The following is an 18,176-nucleotide window of genomic DNA, read 5'->3' as shown; positions in this document are numbered from 1 at the left end:
AGTGGTCTTATTAAAGTATTCACATGAACACACTACCAGTAGAGAGTGGTCTTATTAAAGTATTCACATGAACACACTACCAGTAGAGAGTGGTCTTATTAAAGTATTCACAGCGTTCAAACACCATCACCCATACACAGTACATCAACACTGAAAATACAATAGTTCCACACTCAAAACACACACCTCTTCAATCAATTCCTCACACTCTGTCACACACACACTAAAGTAGCCACTGTGTCAGGGCCTCTCCCTCTGTCCTTGTTATGTTGACGTGTGGCTGGCTGGTGTGGTGTTGACAGTGACAGTGAGCCTGGCGGGGCAGTGGGTGGTGGTGGCTGTGGCCCAGAGCCAGACACAGTAGACAGACGGACAGCCCGGTGACTGATGGTTCTGCTATTGACAGTGCCACTGAGATAATAAAGTGCTGTCCCACAGGCAGCTCCATTAGGGCCTGACAGTGACAGGACTGGGCTGCTGCAGAAGTAGTCAGGACACACACACACACACACACCACACACACACACACACACACACACACACACACACACACACACACACACACACACACACAAACACACACACATACACACACAAACTCAACCACCCACCCACCCACCCACCAAGTGACAGCCAGCCAGCTAAGGACATGGATCTCTCTTTCCTGCCCTCTTTCTCTCTCTCTGTCTATTTCTGTCTCTTCTCCTTTTTAACTGCGGTGACTGGGCAGTGTGGAGGAACAGGGCAGATCATATCCCTGTTAAGGAAGCCTTATTATTAGTGCGACTGCCACAGGCAGCAGGGTGACAGACAGGCCATAGTGTTCACTGTTTCACATTCTCCTGCTCACTGAGCAACTCAAATGGATGACAGGAAGACAGAACAGTTGTACTGTGGAGACGAGTGCTGCCTGCTTTCTAGAATATTGTCATTTCTATTGATGTACAGTTCAATCGGAAGTTTACATACACCTTCGCCAAATACATTTAACCTCAGTTTTTCACAATTCCTGACATTTAATCCTAGTAAAAATGCCCTGTTTTAGGTCAGTTATGATCACCACCTTATTTTAAGAATATGAAATGTCAGAATAATAGTAGAGAGAATGATTTATTTCAGCTTTTATTTCTTTCATCACATTCCCAGTGGGTCAGAAGTTTACATACACTCAATTAGTATTTGGTAGCACTGCCTTTAAATTGTTTAACTTGGGTCAAACGTTTCGGGTAGCCTCCCACAAGCTTCCCACAATAAGTTGGGTGAATTTTGGCCCATTCCTCCTGACAGAGCTGGTGTAACCGAGTCAGGTTTGTAGGCCTCCTTGATCGCACACGCCTTTTCAGTTCTGCCCACACATTTTCTATAGGATGAGTACAGGGCTTTGTGATGGCCTTGACTTTATTGTCCTTAATCCATTTTTCACAACTTTGGAAGTATGCTTGGGGTCATCGTCCATTTGGAAGACCCATTTGCGACCAAGCTTTAACTTCCTGACTGATGTCTTGCGATGTTGCTTCAATATATCCCCATAATTTTCTTTCCTCATGATTCCATCTATTTTGTGAAGTGCACCAGTCCCTCCTGCAGCAAAGCACCCCCACAACATGATGCTGCCACCCCCGTACTTCACGGTTGGGATGGTGTTCTTCGGCATGCAAGCCTCCCCCTTTTCCTCCAAACATAACAATGGTTATTAAGGACAAACAGTTCTATTTTTGTTTAATCCAACCAGAGGACATTTCTCCAAAAAATACAATCTTTGTCCCCATGTGCAAACTGTAGTCTGGCATTTTTATGGCGGTTTTGGAGCAGTGGCTTCTTCCTTGCTGAGCGGCATTTCAGGTTATGTCGATATAGGTTTTACTGTGGATATAGATACTTTTGTACATGTTTCCTCCAGCTCCTTCACAAGGTCCTTTGCTGTTGTTCTGGGATTGATTTGCACTTTTCGCACCAAAGTACGTTCATCTCTAGGAGACAGAACGCGTCTCCTTCCTGAGCGGTATGACGGCTGCGTGGTCCCATGATGTTTATACTAGCGTACTATTGTTTGTACAGATGAACGTGGTACCTTCAGGCGTTTGGAAATTGCTCCCAAGGATGAACCAGACTTGTGGAGGTCTAGAATTTCTTTTCTGAGATCTTGGCTGATTTCTTTTGATTTTCCCATGATGTCAAGCAAAGAGGCACTGAGTGTGAAGGTAGGCCTTGAAATACATTCACAGGTACACCTCCAATTGACTCAAATGATGTCAATTAGCCATGACATAATTTTCTGGAATTTTCCAAGCTGTTTAAATGCACAGTCAACTTAGTGTATGTAAACTTCTGACCCACTGGATTTGTGATACAGTGAATTATAAGTTAAATAATCTGTCTGTAAACAATTGTTGGAAACATGACTTGTGTCATGCACATAGTAGATGTCCTAACTGACTTGACAAAACTATAGTTTATTAACAAGACATTTGTGGAGTGGTTGAAAAACTACTTTTAATGACTCCAACCTAAGTTTATGTAAACTTCCGACTTCAACTGTATCTATTATGTCTTCTTAGTTCTCTAAAGACAACGTGTCAGTGTGTGAAGATAGGATGCACACTGACAAGGAACAACTGCCTGTGGTCTCCACTGTCTGTCTCCACCTTACGAAAATGACATGCACCTGCAGTCACACAGAGAGACAGAGACACAGAAACAAAGACACACAGGCATAGACACAGAGACATATACACAGAAATAGAGACACAAAGACAGAAACACAGACACGTAGATACAGATAGAGACAAAGAGACAGACACAGAGACAGAAACAGAGGCACAGAGACAAAGAGAGACAGAGACAGACAGAGACACACAGAAAGAGAGACAGGGACACAGAAACAGAGATAGAGAGAAAGACACAGAGATAGAGACACTGAGATAGAGACACAGAGACAGAGACACACAGAAACAAAGACAGAGACATATGCTGTAGAGTACAGTACACACCACTAGCACAACTAAGCACAGTCACAGTCGGCTTCCTTTTTCTAAAATCTCACCTGCCAACAAACTCCCCTTGATGTTTGTGTGTCCCTCTAGAGATACTGTGAGTTTATTAAGCCAGGCACAGAGAGAGAGAGAGAGAGAGAGAGAGAGAGAGAGAGAGAGAGAGAGAGAGAGAGAGAGAGAGAGAGAGAGAGAGAGCGAGAGAAGACTTGAAAGGGGATGGATATAAAAAGTCTGGCGTGAGAGAGCGAGGGATAGAAAAAAAAGAGATAGAGAGAGAGGGGGGGGGGGGTCACCACGGCAGTGTCTGTGGCCCCCTCCGGGACCCGGGGGCTAGTCTCAGCTTTGTCATCCCCCTCTCCTCCCTCTCTCTCTCCTCTGCCCGCGGAAAACGTCGATAGCAGCCTGCCGGTGGACCGTCTCTGGTGGACGCTCGCTCATTCTCCCGGCATCGACAGCAACGCCAAATCAATATTTAGTTCCCCACTAACAAGCTGCCTTGGGGTCTGAGCCAGAGAGAGCGAGAGTGAGAAAAAGATGGGGGGGATAAAGAGATCGGGGGGGGGGGAGAGAGAGAGTGCGAAAGAAAGCGAGAGTGCGAGAGAGACAATGAGAGAGCAAGAGAGAAAGGAAGGGGAGGAATGCAGGAGGACAGTGGTGGAGTGGGGGCCTGAGAGCAGTCCGGATGGAGGGGAAAACATGGATTGAGTGGAGCCAGTGTGTGTCTGTGAGGGGAGGTGAAAAGGTCAGAGGAAGAGCCGGTGTGTGTCGTGGTGAGGAGGCGACGCATGAGTGCCTGCAGCGCAAATTGACATGGACACGGACACACACACTCAATCTGAACCGGATCACACAGAGCTGACGGCCCATACACACAGACAAGTGTTTGTACACAACTCACACAGTCTTTTCTTCTCTCTATTGTAACTAGTTCATTCTTGATTTAGACAAACATTTGTTGGTTCATCTCTATGCGAGACCACAATGGCTGAACTATCAGTACCAGTGATGTGGTGGAAAATCAAATCGGTGGGTAAGCTCTGATCACCGTTCGCGGTGAATAAAGTAACACTCTTCATACCCTGAAGGGGTGTGTTTACCCTCCACTACTGATCCTAACTACTGTAGATAATACTAAAAACACTAGCAGACTTGAAACCAGACCTGTTGTTGGAGGATCTTCATGACCTGGTCCAGCCACTCCTGGTCTCTCCTGCTGTCTGCTGCCACATCATCCTCCTCCTGCAGAGACACACAACAACCACCAAAGATGAACAAATAATAATAATAATAATGATATATGCCATTTAGTAGAAGCTTTTATCCAAAGCAACTTACAGTCATGCGTGCAAACAATTTAAGTATGGGTGGGCCCAGCGGGAATCAACCCACAACCATTTGGCCATGTTCTACAACTGAGCCTCACAGGGCGACTCGTCTCTGTACAACCAGAAAATCACTCAATTTAAGGCAATTTCACTTCAACGCAGATACAAAAATAAAGGCTGAGGTGAGTTCAGAAAATGAAGCTTTCATGAAAAATAAGAGAAAAGAAGGAGTCCCTACAGCGTGATGAGCCAAGCAAAGCTCCCTGCCAAACCCTCCCCTAACCCGAACGGCCCTGGGACAATTGTGCACCGGCGTATGGGTGAACCCCAGACTGTAGTGGCACCTCAGCACTGCGATGCCTTAGACCGCTGCTCCACTCAGGGTCAGTCTTTATTAAAGAGACACCAGCGTGCAGATAGTGCAACCTTGTTACTGCTAATGAGCCTCCCTGGCTCTCCTATCCCCTAGACGGATGGGGATGGTGGGCCTCCCTGGCTCCCCTAGACGGATGGGGATGGTGGGCCTCCCCGGCTCCCCTAGACGGATGGGGATGGTGGGCCTCCCCGGCTCCTCCAGACGGATGGGGATGGTGGGCCTCCCTGGCTCCCCCAGACGGATGGGGATGGTGGGCCTCCCCGGCTCCCCCAGACTGATGGGGATGGTGGGCCTCCCTGGCTCCCCTAGACGGATGGGGATGGTGGGCCTCCCTGGCTCCCCTAGACGGATGGGGACGGTGGGCCTCCCCGGCTCCCCTAGACGGATGGGGACGGTGGGCCTCCCTGGCTCCCCTAGACGGATGGGGACGGTGGGCCTGGTGGTAGCGTTAGCGCACAGCTAATTTCCATGTCTTCAGAGACCCTCATTAGTGTGACTGGAGAGGGAGGGAGGGAGGGAGGGAGGGAGGGAGGGAGGGAGGGAGGGAGGGAGGGAGGGAGGGAGGGAGGGAGGGAGGGAGGGAGGGAGGGAGGGAGGGAAGGAAGGAAGGAAAATGGACTAGGTAGAGGCAGAGACAGGTAGTGAGACAGGCAGAGCGAAAGAGAGCGATATAATGAGAGAGAGCGATAGAATGAGAGACAGCGATAGAATGAGAGAGAGCGATAGAATGAGAGAGAGCGATAGAATGAGAGAGCGATAGAATGAGAGAGAGCGATAGAATGAGAGCGAGGTGAGGTGTGGGCTTGCTTGGTGGTGGGCTCCTCATCACCCCTGCCTCCCACGGAGGTGAGAAGGGTGTGTTTGTGTGTGGCCCCTCAGAGGATGCATAACAATACACTGACCCTTCGTCTCTCATTAGGGGCCCTGTTGGAAAACAAACTGGCCTGGCAATTATGTCCTTATTACAGACGCATCATTAAGTCCACAACAAGCTGCTGCTGCCAAAGGAGAAGGAGCTGATCACTACTGCCACTCTCTTACTGCCTGTCTACCGCTGGATGGAGTGGCAGGGAGAGAGTATGCTGAGGCTGAGAGTGTGCTAGTGTGTGTGTATTACTTTTATTTTTCATTCTATTTGTTATATTTAGGTATATTATTTCTTTAGTAATTTGGATATATTTTTTTCTTAATTTATTATGTTATTTGTCCATTTGATGTATTATTTGTTTATATGTAAAAAAAAAAAAAATAATAATTAAAAAAAAAAAGGATTTTTTAATAGTTCTTAAAAACAATGTTTTGACTGCATTATTGGTTAGTAAGGATTTCACTGTTGTATTCGGAGCATGTTGCAAATAGCATTTGATTTGTGTGTGTTTGAGTGTGTAGGGCCGTGGCAACACAAAGGGCTTTTCCCACAACCACCCTCAGTAACAGCGGAAAATAAATACAAGGTACAGTATGGCAGAACAACTCCTCCTCTCAAACTGAGAGAACCACACTGCTGCCCCTATTCCACTCTGTCTGAATCTTTCAGTCGCAGAAACAAACATCTCAACATCAACATTTGACTCGGTAAAATAACTGGTGGAAAACTCTCTGTTACTAAGTAAGCAGTAGGTGGATTCCAACCTGGACAGATTAAAACACGTCTGGTTTCCTGGTAACTTCCAGTTGCATAAAGATCTACACAGACACACAATTACTGTTCCCCCTTGTCCTTCCATGGTTCCTGGGGGATTTTCAATTAGCAAGACACAGTGACTGGCTCCTCTCCTCTCCTCTCCTCTCCTCTCCTCTCCTCTCCTCTCCTCTCCTCTCCTCTCCTCTCCCAACACACACACACACACACACACACACACACACACACACACACACACACACACACACACACACACACACACACACACACACACACACACACACACACACACTTCCAGTGACAGACCACTTACCCGTTCTCCAGTGGGTCCCTGAGCACCCGACAGCGCCGTGATCCACGGACGAGCAATTAACACCAACAGACACACACACGCCGTTGACCGGGCGGAATGCCATTAGCCGCCATTAACACACACCCTGAGCAACGCTCACCTCACACACACTTCACGGTCATTAAGCTCTGATAAGTTGGAACATTTCTTCAAACATATCTAGGCCCTGTCATTCCAGGGTAGGTGGTGCCTGATTCCTGGCTGGCATACACTCTCACATCCTGTGATGAAGACAGGAAGTTGATTGTAACGCTGTGTCGGTTAATTGACGACAAGGGAGAAGAGCGAGAGAAGGAGTGATCTATGGGGAGGAAGTGGAGACGTACTGTAGTTAGAGCTTGTGTTCATGAAACAAAGGGTCCTTCTTGAACAAGAAAAGCCATGAGCCAAATCACTTTTATAGCGAGTAAGAGTGTGAGAGGTTCAATATTGTGGCGTTTTCTTCTTCTCTTGAATAAGAGATAGTTGTACCCTAGCCTGGTTCCATTCTGTTATGTACGTAGACATGTTTTCTAGAATTGTCTTCCTATACATAAAACTAGTGTTTCCCCTATATGCATTTAGGGGATCGTGGACGCCACTGCAAAACAATTTGAATATACTGTATATATAATGTATGTCAGATGTTTGCACCAGGAAGACCCCAGAAAGAACTAGCCCCCCACCCCCCATTCCATAACTCTGATAAATCCCAAACACACTAGACCACCACGTTATGTTACAGCCTTACTCTAAAATTGATTAAATTGTTTTTTTCTCTCCCCCTCATCAATCTACACACAATACCCCACAAAGCAAAAACAGATTTTTAGAAATGTTTGCAAATGTATTAAATATAAGAAATATCACATTTACATAAGTATTCAGACCCTTTGCTCAGTACTTTGTTGAAGCACCTTTGGCAGCGAATACAGCCTTGAGTCTTCTTGGGTATGACGCTACGAGGTTGGCATACCTGTATTTGCCAAGTTTCACCCATTCTTCTCTGCTTCACCATAGGGATGGTGCCAGGTTTCCTCCAGGGCAAATCCAGAGTTCAATCTTGGTTTCATCCGACCAGAGAATCTTGATTCTCATGGTCTGAGAGTCTTTAGGCAAACTTCAAGCGGGCTGTGATGTGCCTTTTACTGAGGAGTGGCTTCCGTCTGGGCACTCTACCATAAAGGCCTGATTTGTGGAGTGCTGCAGAGATGGTTGCCCTTCTGGAAGGTTCTCCACAGAGGAACTCCACAGAGGAACTCTGGAGCTCTGTCAGAGTGACCATCGGATTCTTGGTCACCTCCCTGACCAAGGCCCTTCTCCCCCGATTGCTCAGTTTGAACGGGCGGCCAGATCTAGGAAGAGTCTTGGTGGTTCCAAACTTCTTCCATTTAGGAATGATGGAGGCCATTGTGTTCTTGGGGACCTTCAATGCTGCTGAAATTTTGGGGTACACTTCCCCAGATCTGTGCCTCGACACAATCCTGTGTCAGAGCTCTACGGACAATTCCTTCTACCTCATGACTTGGTTTTTGCTCTGACATGGACTGTCAACTGTGGGACCTTATATAGACAGATGTGTGCCTTTCCGAATCATGTCCAATCTATTGAATTTACCACAGGTGGACTCCAATCAAGTTGTAGAAACATCTCAAGGATGATCAATGGAAACAGGATGCACCTGAGCTAAATCTTGAGGGTCTGAATACTTATGTAAATAAAAACCTGTTTTGGCTTTGTCATTATGGGGTATTGTGTGTAGAGTGATGAGGAAAATGTTTTATTTCATCCATTTTTGAATAAGGCTGTAATATAACAAAATGTGGAAAAGGTCAAGGGGTCTGAATACTTTCCGAATGCACTGTATCACCTCCCTAAGTGTCCATGATGCCTACTCCCCCATACTTATCCAGTCAACGACTAGAAAGGTCATATAGCTACATTTACCATAGCACTCTGTTACATGAGACTGAAATATTTTTCAATCTGAGCTCCTAGAGTGTGCGGCTCTCCTTCATTTTTAAAAAGTGTTCCACTGCGCAAGCCAGCACCTTGCCTAAATAGGTGTGCGTTTCTTTCGCCTCTACATGAGACTGAACCGCCACAAAGGCCAAGTGCCAGTTAGATTCCTCTGACTGAACTGGGACTTCAATACAAGTCAACTGTCTTTCCATGTTTTCCTATCAGTGACGGTAACCTATACTTGTATCTGTTCCTACTGGGTCATTGTGAAGGTGGTAGAATACATCTATTAACAACTGATACAGGGTCAGATATTACGTCTATCCCGCAGTGACTATTTTATGGATTCATGATCCTGTACCTCATCGCTGTCCAGCATTTCAGCCAGGTCCATCTCGGTCATGTTGAGGATGGACGCAGCAATGGACTGGGCCTTGACCATGGACTGCTTGGACAGCCCTCCGGCACCTTCTGCCTTCTTCTTCTCCGCCATCTTCCTGTTCTTCCTCAGCTGCGATTTGGCGTCCTGCACCTCGCGGAGAGTTTCGCTTGCCAGAGCCTGAGAGGAAGAACATGTAGAAAGGGTGATGAAACTAGAGAAAGCGAGAGAGACGGATACAGATGTAGCATCTAAATTTGAGCCAGTTTTCTACAGCAGGGAAAAAAAGTCCTGCAACAACAGGAAATGTGACTTATTATGTGTATTATAATTTATGGACATTTTTTGTAAGGGAAAAGTGGAAATTACAGACTTCAGAAGCCTTTTTAAACTTTAAATACACCACAAGTTCAACATTTCCTGCATTGTTGGAAAGTTCTCCTGCAACAGGGTGATCAAATTAAGACCCTACACCTGTATAAATGATGAATAAATTAAACCTATCAAGACAAGAGCCGAGGGCGTCAGCAGCAATACTGAGTTTGACACTGAAATTCTCTGGTTCGTTCGCTCATTCTCCGTATAGGAGTTTAGTACCTGAGAAGGTTTCCGAGTTATCCGACCAATTGAATGGCACCGTGATGACGGACACAGAGGGTATCTACGCATCTTGGATATCAACAATAGGTTTTATCTCCGTTAAATCTCCTCAGAATTGACGCGGACCGAATCACGCATGGGAAAGATGCTACCTTTTATTTATTTGCTTTTGAATGGGCTCACCATACAACTAACCAATACAACGGCATAGCAGTGTAAATAATTGAGCAATGAGGTGCATTTAAAATGTTGCCCGAGATAGTGTGTGTGTGTGTGTGTGTGTGTGTGTGTGTGTGTGTGTGTGTGTGTGTGTGTGTGTGTGTGTGAAACCTCATTGGTCTTCGGGCACCTCAGAGGCCTGAATCCACTAAATGGCAGTTGGCTCTAAATACAAAGAGAGCGAGACAATTAAATGTCAAAGCTGCCACTGTACATGAGAAAGTCAATAACCCAAAACTCCCCTTTGCTTCATTTTGAGCTTATTGATCGATGCAATAATCTTCTGTATCATTCCCCTGTAAGCTCGCCTGAAAAGCTGACCTTGGAATGGACGGTCAGCCGAGAGATGGGCTAGGTAGCATGAGACCGCTTTTCAAGCACACACACACAAAACATACACAAGGGAAGCTGCACACATACAGAAACAGGCGTACACACACACACACACGTACCCCCCCCCCCCCCCATATTCTGTGTACATAACCCAGGCTAATCATAAACAGACATACAGTAGACGTCTCCATTGCTTTAGTTTCTTTCGGGCGTGTGAAATAAAAGTACTTTAAGAAGTACTTAGTTGAGGCTCTGCTAGATTTCATAAGGGAGAGCTCAGAGAGTTGGTGGGGAGAGTTATCGTTGACAGACAGTTCGTGGACGGAGCCGATGGATGGTATTAGATAGACTATTAGTAAAATAAATCAAATGTAAATGCATTGAAGCTCAGACAAAAACACAAATGCGCTGATTATGAATATGACTAAACAGACTAGGATATTCTGTAGGGTTTCTCTGTACATTGTATAAAGTATTTATACTTTTCTTACCCAGCCCTTAGCCGTGGTATATTGGCCATATACCACACACCCTGAGGTGCATTATTGCTATTATAAACTGGTTACCAACGTAATTAGAGCAGTAAAAATAAATGTTTTGTCATACCCGTGGTATACGGTCTGATATACCACAGCTATCTTCATTTTCCTGATAGACCAAACTGGCTTTAGTCTCCTTAAGTGTGCCGAGACTGTGTCCTGGAGGAATACACAGCTCATTAAGAAACTGCCAGAGATCCTATTCTTTTATTTACAGCCCTAATAGATATTTACTGTCGCTAGTCAAGGGTTACAATCAATTGACCCAAACCCTGAATGTGTGAAATAATCCAGAAAGAGATTAAGGGGTGAATTCATCACTCATTTTGAGCCCTATAAGAGAGAGGGAGAAAGAGAGGGAGAAAGAGAGGGAGAAAGAGAGAAAGAGAGAGAGAAATAATCAGTGTGTGTGTGTATATATGAAAGTGAGACCAATTGTATCTCACACTATTTTGTGTGTGTGTGTGTGTGTGTGTGTACATCGAGTCAGTCGCACACAGATCTTACCCTGACAAACCTAGTATCACAATCACCGTAGCTAGAGGGCCAATTTAGACAGCAGAGGCTTACAACATGGAGATCAACTGAGCAGGGAAACACTGTCCTTCTCTAATAACTACCCCCATTCGTTTAGATCACGCTCACTAGATCACACACTCAAAACAACTGTCTGGAAGGACTGACTGAGAAAATGGCCATTTGAAAACACACAGACAGGGATGGTAAAGGACAGTAGACCACAATATGTGGTTGAGTGAATTCAGACACATCTCTAGTGTGAACATGGCACCTTCATAGATATATACTGACATAGGCTATTACTGTTCTTTTTAACTGTGTCCAGTACCAATACTTTCCAAGTATATTTCCAAATACATTCCAATATTCAACTACTTGTATTTTCAAATCAAACATTGCTGAATACTTACTTCTAAAGTATGCGAAAGTACTTTAAATAATTGAAATAGTATTTGAACCCAAATCTGGTGTCCACCTTTGTGTCTGAGCCTAAGCCGGTGAGTGTAGACAGCCAGTCCAGGGCCACTGTTTAGTGTTTAGCACATGAACAGAGGTGGAACATGGCCTGAGGCTGGTAGAGAGTTGTAGAGGAGCTCGGGGTCCAACCAAACAGAGTACACAACAGAAGAAGGCCCCAGAAGCTCTGGACACTGATCAATACATGACAGCAGTAAATCTCCTCTGGATGGCAGGTCAGCCAATCAAAAGGCCTCGTGGTCTTATCAGGGATCATAAAAAGGATTGGAGAAACATAGAATGATGGGAATGATTTGAATGATGTGAATGCTCAACAACAGTGGCCCAGACATTCAGACAACTCAGCCCTAGTGTTCTGGGAACAAGGAAGGAAAGGGCTCACTAGTAAAGATAGGATACAGTATGATGTTGCTAGGGGAGAAAAGAGGGAGTGGGGGTAGAGAAGAGGGCAGGAAAGGAAGGTAGGGAGGGAGAGAGAGAGATGGGCAACCTCTTATTAAAAACTTCCTGACAACAGTTTGCTCAGTTTATTTTGACCAGTGAAACAAATGTCTTGAGGGAGAACAAAGAGCTGGTGATGACCACAATGGTATCCATGTTGTCTCCTGGACTAGTTCAGAGGGAGGGGATACCATCGCAGTCTCTCTCAAGCCCCTCCCCCTCAACACTGCAGTCAGAAATGATGGGCAGGTGTCACGGCGACGGTGTGATTGACAGGTTCTTTATCAGGCCCTGGCAGACACACCACTAGAAAGGCAATTGGATTAGAACTGGGACCAGGCCAGACCTGGCCTCCAATCCCACTGTGTGCAGACACACACTGGCAGGGCCTTCACCCCCCATTATGCCCTCCACTGGCACAGACTAAGCACTCAGCCCTGGCGTCACCCAATGTCATGACTCAATTTGATGGTCGGATTAAAGACTGATTCAGAGGCAATTATGTTAATGAATTTAGAATAAGAGATGTCATATTACAACGGTTATTAGGTCTTTGTGTGAAGAGAACATGCCATGGCAGCAAGGCTAATTAGCAGTCCCTCGTCTGACTGGCATATCACAACCCTAATACGGTTATATTAGGAATAACTAGGCTAATCTCAGACCGGGATTGTCAAACTGGGTCATGTTCATTAGGCACCAAACGGAAGAAAACTGACTGAAACGCGGAGGGGGCTGGTTATTTCAATTTTATTTGAAATCTACGGTGTGCCCCGACTGAACACGACCCTGGTATGTCCATGTCTTTGACAGTGACTTTGTCTGCCCCCCAGTACATTTGACCTCTGCCCTCTAACCCATGCCCTGTCCCCAATCAAGTACCTTAGTGAAGGCTTGTAGCTGCTCCAGCTGTGTGTGGGCCAGGCCCAGTCGTCTGTGCAGGGCCTCCAGGGCCACGGTGCTCTGCTGGGCCAGACCCTCCATCTGACGGGATGCTGTCTGCTCCAGCTCAGCCTGGGCCCGCTCACTGGCCCTCACACGGGCCTGCAGGGCCTCCACGCACTGCTCCTACAAGGAGGGAGAGAGAAGGATATCAGATTACCATTCATGCTGTTCACTCTTACACTGAAAATTGAACAGCGATTGTCTATCAATGTATCATGACGTACAATGATAATGTAGAGATGATTTATGTATTAATTATGGTTTGATGACAACCCAGGGAGATTATATCGTAATACATGGGTTTGGAAAGGACGCTATAAGAAGGCGTTGTGGAGTCAATCTCCACTTCCGTTAGTGTACTTCTCCCAGCTTGTCCATGGGAAGGAAAACTGTATAAAATCCACCTTAACAAATAGCTTGATGCTGATATTTTTTACCAAGTCAAAAAAGAACGATCCCAGCCTGTGTGTAAGCAACATTACCACTGCTACCACACATTACCACACACTACTAGAATGGTGAGCCTGAACCGCTATCGCTGATACCTTCTTGTCCAGGCCCTCCTTGAGATCCTGACAGGTCGTCTCATACTGACTCTTCTCTTTAGTGGCTACACTCAGCCTCCTCTTCAGAGAGTCTATATAGGCCTTCCTGTTAGTGGCCTCCTCTGTCAAGGTCTTCACCTGGACGTCACACACAGAGGGAGAGAGGAGGAAGAACTTGAGATGACCTTATAAATAACAAAGATGTTTGAAAGTGTTTTTCTTTAGCCCATGCTACAGTACTGTGTACATTAAATCAAGGCTAGGTGTATATGTCGGTTAGTGGTGTTTTCATGAAATATAGTACATGCGTAGCCGATTCATTGTTAAATTTGCCAGGAGATGACGTCATGTGATGAAAACGTGCCATCTGAAATGTTGTTGTGACTACAGGAAAACCATCAAGTCAAGAGGGACTGTAAACGTGCCAGTTAAATGTTGTTGTGACTACAGGAAAACCATCAAGTCAAGAGGGACTGTAAACGTGCCAGTTAAATGTTGTTGTGACTACAGGAAAACCATCAAGTCAAGAGGGACTGTAAACGTGCCAGTTAAATGTTGTTGTGACTACAGGAAAACCATCAAGTCAAGAGGGACTGTAAACGTGCCAGTTAAATGTTGCTGTGACTACAGGAAAACCATCAAGCCATTGTTGCGTGTGATGAAACCATGTGGTGTGAGATGTTAACTGGGACCTACTTTCTTCTCCAGCTCCTCCACCAGTCCTCTGTGTGTCTTCTCAGTCTCCAGGAGGAACTTCATCCTGGTCTTCACATCCTCCACCAGCTGCCTCTTCATGTGCACGTCTCTCTCTGTGTGGATCACCCTGGGAATGATACGTGCGCACGCACACACACACGCACACACACACACACACACACACACACACACACACACACACACACACACACACACACACACACACACACACACACACACACACACACACACACACACGTCATTAACACGCACGCAACGATGCAGACGCAAACACACGCAGAAGAAGACACACACACACACCGAGTCCCCATGCTCCCCTTCCATCACATCTCATTATGACAACTAAATATATTGACAATCCCATGCTGACAGGGGAAGCTGCAGTAAATATGAATGGCTGTATAACATCCCATTTGTAGACTGCATACATTCCTGATTCCTAGACTAGTGGGGAATATCTATGCATGTTGTGATACATCAGTTGGGGAACATTTCTGACAAATGACCTAACAGTCTAGATCTTCTAACAGTCTGATCTACACTAACGATCTAACAGTCTGATCTACACTAACGTCCAGACTGCAGTAACAGTCTGATCTACACTAACGTCCAGACTGCAGTAACAGTCTGATCTACACTAACATCCAGACTGCAGTAACAGTCTGATCTACACTAACGTCCAGACTGCAGTAACAGTCTGATCTACACTAACGTCCAGACTGCAGTAACAGTCTGATCTACACTAACATCCAGACTGCAGTAACAGTCTGATCTACACTAACGTCCAGACTGCAGTAACAGTCTGATCTACACTAACATCCAGACTGCAGTAACAGTCTGATCTACACTAACATCCAGACTGCAGTAACAGTCTGATCTGCAGTAACAGTCTGATCTACACTAACGTCTACACACTAACATCCAGTCTGATCTGCAGTAACAGTCTGATCTACACTAACTACACTAACGTCCAGACTGCAGTAACAGTCTGATCTACACTAACATCCAGACTGCAGTAACAGTCTGATCTACACTAACGTCCAGTCACTGCAGTAACAGTCTGATCTACACTAACATCCAGACTGCAGTAACAGTCTGATCTACACTAACATCCAGACTGCAGTAACAGTCTGATCTACACTAACGTCCAGACTGCAGTAGACTGCAGTAACAGTCTGATCTACACTAACATCCAGACTGCAGTAACAGTCTGATCTACACTAACATCCAGCTGCAGTAACAGTCTGATCTACTAACACTAACGTGCAGTAACAGTCTGATCTACACTAACGTCCAGACTGCAGTAACAGTCTGATCTACACTAACGTCCAGACTGCAGTAACAGTCTGATCTACACTAACATCCAGACTGCAGTAACAGTCTGATCTACACTAACATCCAGACTGCAGTAACAGTCTGATCTACACTAACATCCAGACTGCAGTAACAGTCTGATCTACACTAACATCCAGACTGCAGTAACAGTCTGATCTACACTAACATCCAGACTGCAGTAACAGTCTGATCTGCAGTAACAGTCTGATCTACACTAACATCCAGACTGCAGTAACAGTCTGATCTACACTAACATCCAGACTGCAGTAACAGTCTGATCTACACTAACATCCAGACTGCAGTAACAGTCTGATCTACACTAACATCCAGACTGCAGTAACAGTCTGATCTGCAGTAACAGTCTGATCTACACTAACATCCAGACTGCAGTAACAGTCTGATCTACACTAACGTCCAGACTGCAGTAACAGTCTGATCTACACTAACATCCAGACTGCAGTAACAGTCTGATCTACACTAACATCCAGACTGCAGTAACAGTCTGATCTACACTAACGTCCAGACTGCAGTAACAGTCTGATCTACACTAACATCCAGACTGCAGTAACAGTCTGATCTACACTAACATCCAGACTGCAGTAACAGTCTGATCTACACTAACATCCAGACTGCAGTAACAGTCTGATCTACACTAACATCCAGACTGCAGTAACAGTCTGATCTACACTAACATCCAGACTGCAGTAACAGTCTGATCTACACTAACGTCCAGACTGCAGTAACAGTCTGATCTACACTAACATCCAGACTGCAGTAACAGTCTGATCTACACTAACGTCCAGACTGCAGTAACAGTCTGATCTACACTAACATCCAGACTGCAGTAACAGTCTGATCTACACTAACATCCAGACTGCAGTAACAGTCTGATCTACACTAACATCCAGACTGCAGTAACAGTCTGATCTACACTAACGTCTGATCTCCAGTCTGATCTGCAGTAACAGTCTGATCTACACTAACATCCAGACTGCAGTAACAGTCTGATCTACACTAACGTCCAGACTGCAGTAAGTCTGATCTACACTAACATCCAGACTGCAGTAACAGTCTGATCTACACTAACATCCAGACTGCAGTAACAGTCTGATCTACACTAACGTCCAGACTGCAGTAACAGTCTGATCTACACTAACGTCCAGACTCCAGACTGCAGTAACAGTCTGATCTACACTAACATCCAGACTGCAGTAACAGTCTGATCTACACTAACATCCAGACTGCAGTAACAGTCTGATCTACACTAACATCCAGACTGCAGTAACAGTCTGATCTACACTAACATCCAGACTGCAGTAACAGTCTGATCTACACTAACGTCCAGACTGCAGTAAGTCTGATCTACACTAACATCCAGACTGCAGTAATAGTCTGATCTACACTAACATCCAGACTGCAGTAACAGTCTGATCTACACTAACATCCAGACTGCAGTAACAGTCTGATCTACACTAACATCCAGACTGCAGTAACAGTCTGATCCTACACTAACGTCCAGACTGCAGTAACAGTCTGATCTACACTAACGTCCAGACTGCAGACTAACAGTCTGATCTACACTAACGTCCAGACTGCAGTAACAGATCTGACTGCAGTAACAGTCTGATCTACACTAACATCCAGACTGCAGTAACAGTCTGATCTACACTAACATCCAGACTGCAGTAACAGTCTGATCTACACTAACGTCCAGACTGCAGTAACAGTCTGATCTACACTAACATCCAGACTGCAGTAACAGTCTGATCTACACTAACGTCCAGACTGCAGTAACAGTCTGATCTACACTAACATCCAGACTGCAGTAACAGTCTGATCTACACTAACGTCCAGACTGCAGTAACAGTCTGATCTACACTAACATCCAGACTGCAGTAACAGTCTGATCTACACTAACGTCCAGACTGCAGTAACAGTCTGATCTACACTAACATCCAGACTGCAGTAACAGTCTGATCTACACTAACGTCCAGACTGCAGTAAGTCTGATCTACACTAACATCCAGACTGCAGTAACAGTCTGATCTACACTAACATCCAGACTGCAGTAACAGTCTGATCTACACTAACGTCCAGACTGCAGTAACAGTCTGATCTACACTAACATCCAGACTGCAGTAACAGTCTGATCTACACTAACATCCAGACTGCAGTAACAGTCTGATCTACACTAACATCCAGACTGCAGTAACAGTCTGATCTACACTAACGTCCAGACTGCAGTAACAGTCTGATCTACACTAACATCCAGACTGCAGTAACAGTCTGATCTACACTAACGTCCAGACTGCAGTAAGTCTGATCTACACTAACATCCAGACTGCAGTAATAGTCTGATCTACACTAACATCCAGACTGCAGTAACAGTCTGATCTACACTAACATCCAGACTGCAGTAACAGTCTGATCTACACTAACATCCAGACTGCAGTAACAGTCTGACCTACACTAACGTCCAGACTGCAGTAACAGTCTGA

The 18,176-nt window shown here is 45.4% G+C and overlaps 1 protein-coding gene across 1 annotated transcript in view; it reads right to left on the bottom strand.

The window, feature by feature from the left end:
• Positions 1-4,154: 4,154 nt before the first annotated feature.
• The window catches only part of LOC139396704 (centlein-like), a gene marked incomplete at both ends in the record, with an annotated part of 74,067 nt that continues 60,045 nt past the window's right edge, over positions 4,155-18,176 (bottom strand). Inside the window, 5 exons of the mRNA XM_071143657.1 lie at positions 4,155-4,232; positions 8,991-9,188; positions 13,019-13,204; positions 13,627-13,764; positions 14,323-14,449. Of these exons, the coding sequence (XP_070999758.1) occupies positions 4,155-4,232; positions 8,991-9,188; positions 13,019-13,204; positions 13,627-13,764; positions 14,323-14,449 (727 nt within the window). The remainder of the gene's footprint in view (positions 4,233-8,990; positions 9,189-13,018; positions 13,205-13,626; positions 13,765-14,322; positions 14,450-18,176) is intronic.

The sequence above is a fragment of the Oncorhynchus clarkii genome, unplaced genomic scaffold (genome assembly GCF_045791955.1).
Source record: "Oncorhynchus clarkii lewisi isolate Uvic-CL-2024 unplaced genomic scaffold, UVic_Ocla_1.0 unplaced_contig_9634_pilon_pilon, whole genome shotgun sequence".
NCBI lineage: Eukaryota > Metazoa > Chordata > Actinopteri > Salmoniformes > Salmonidae > Oncorhynchus > Oncorhynchus clarkii.
Note: the sequence above shows the minus strand (reverse complement) of the source record. Positions and strands in the feature narration are given on the sequence as shown.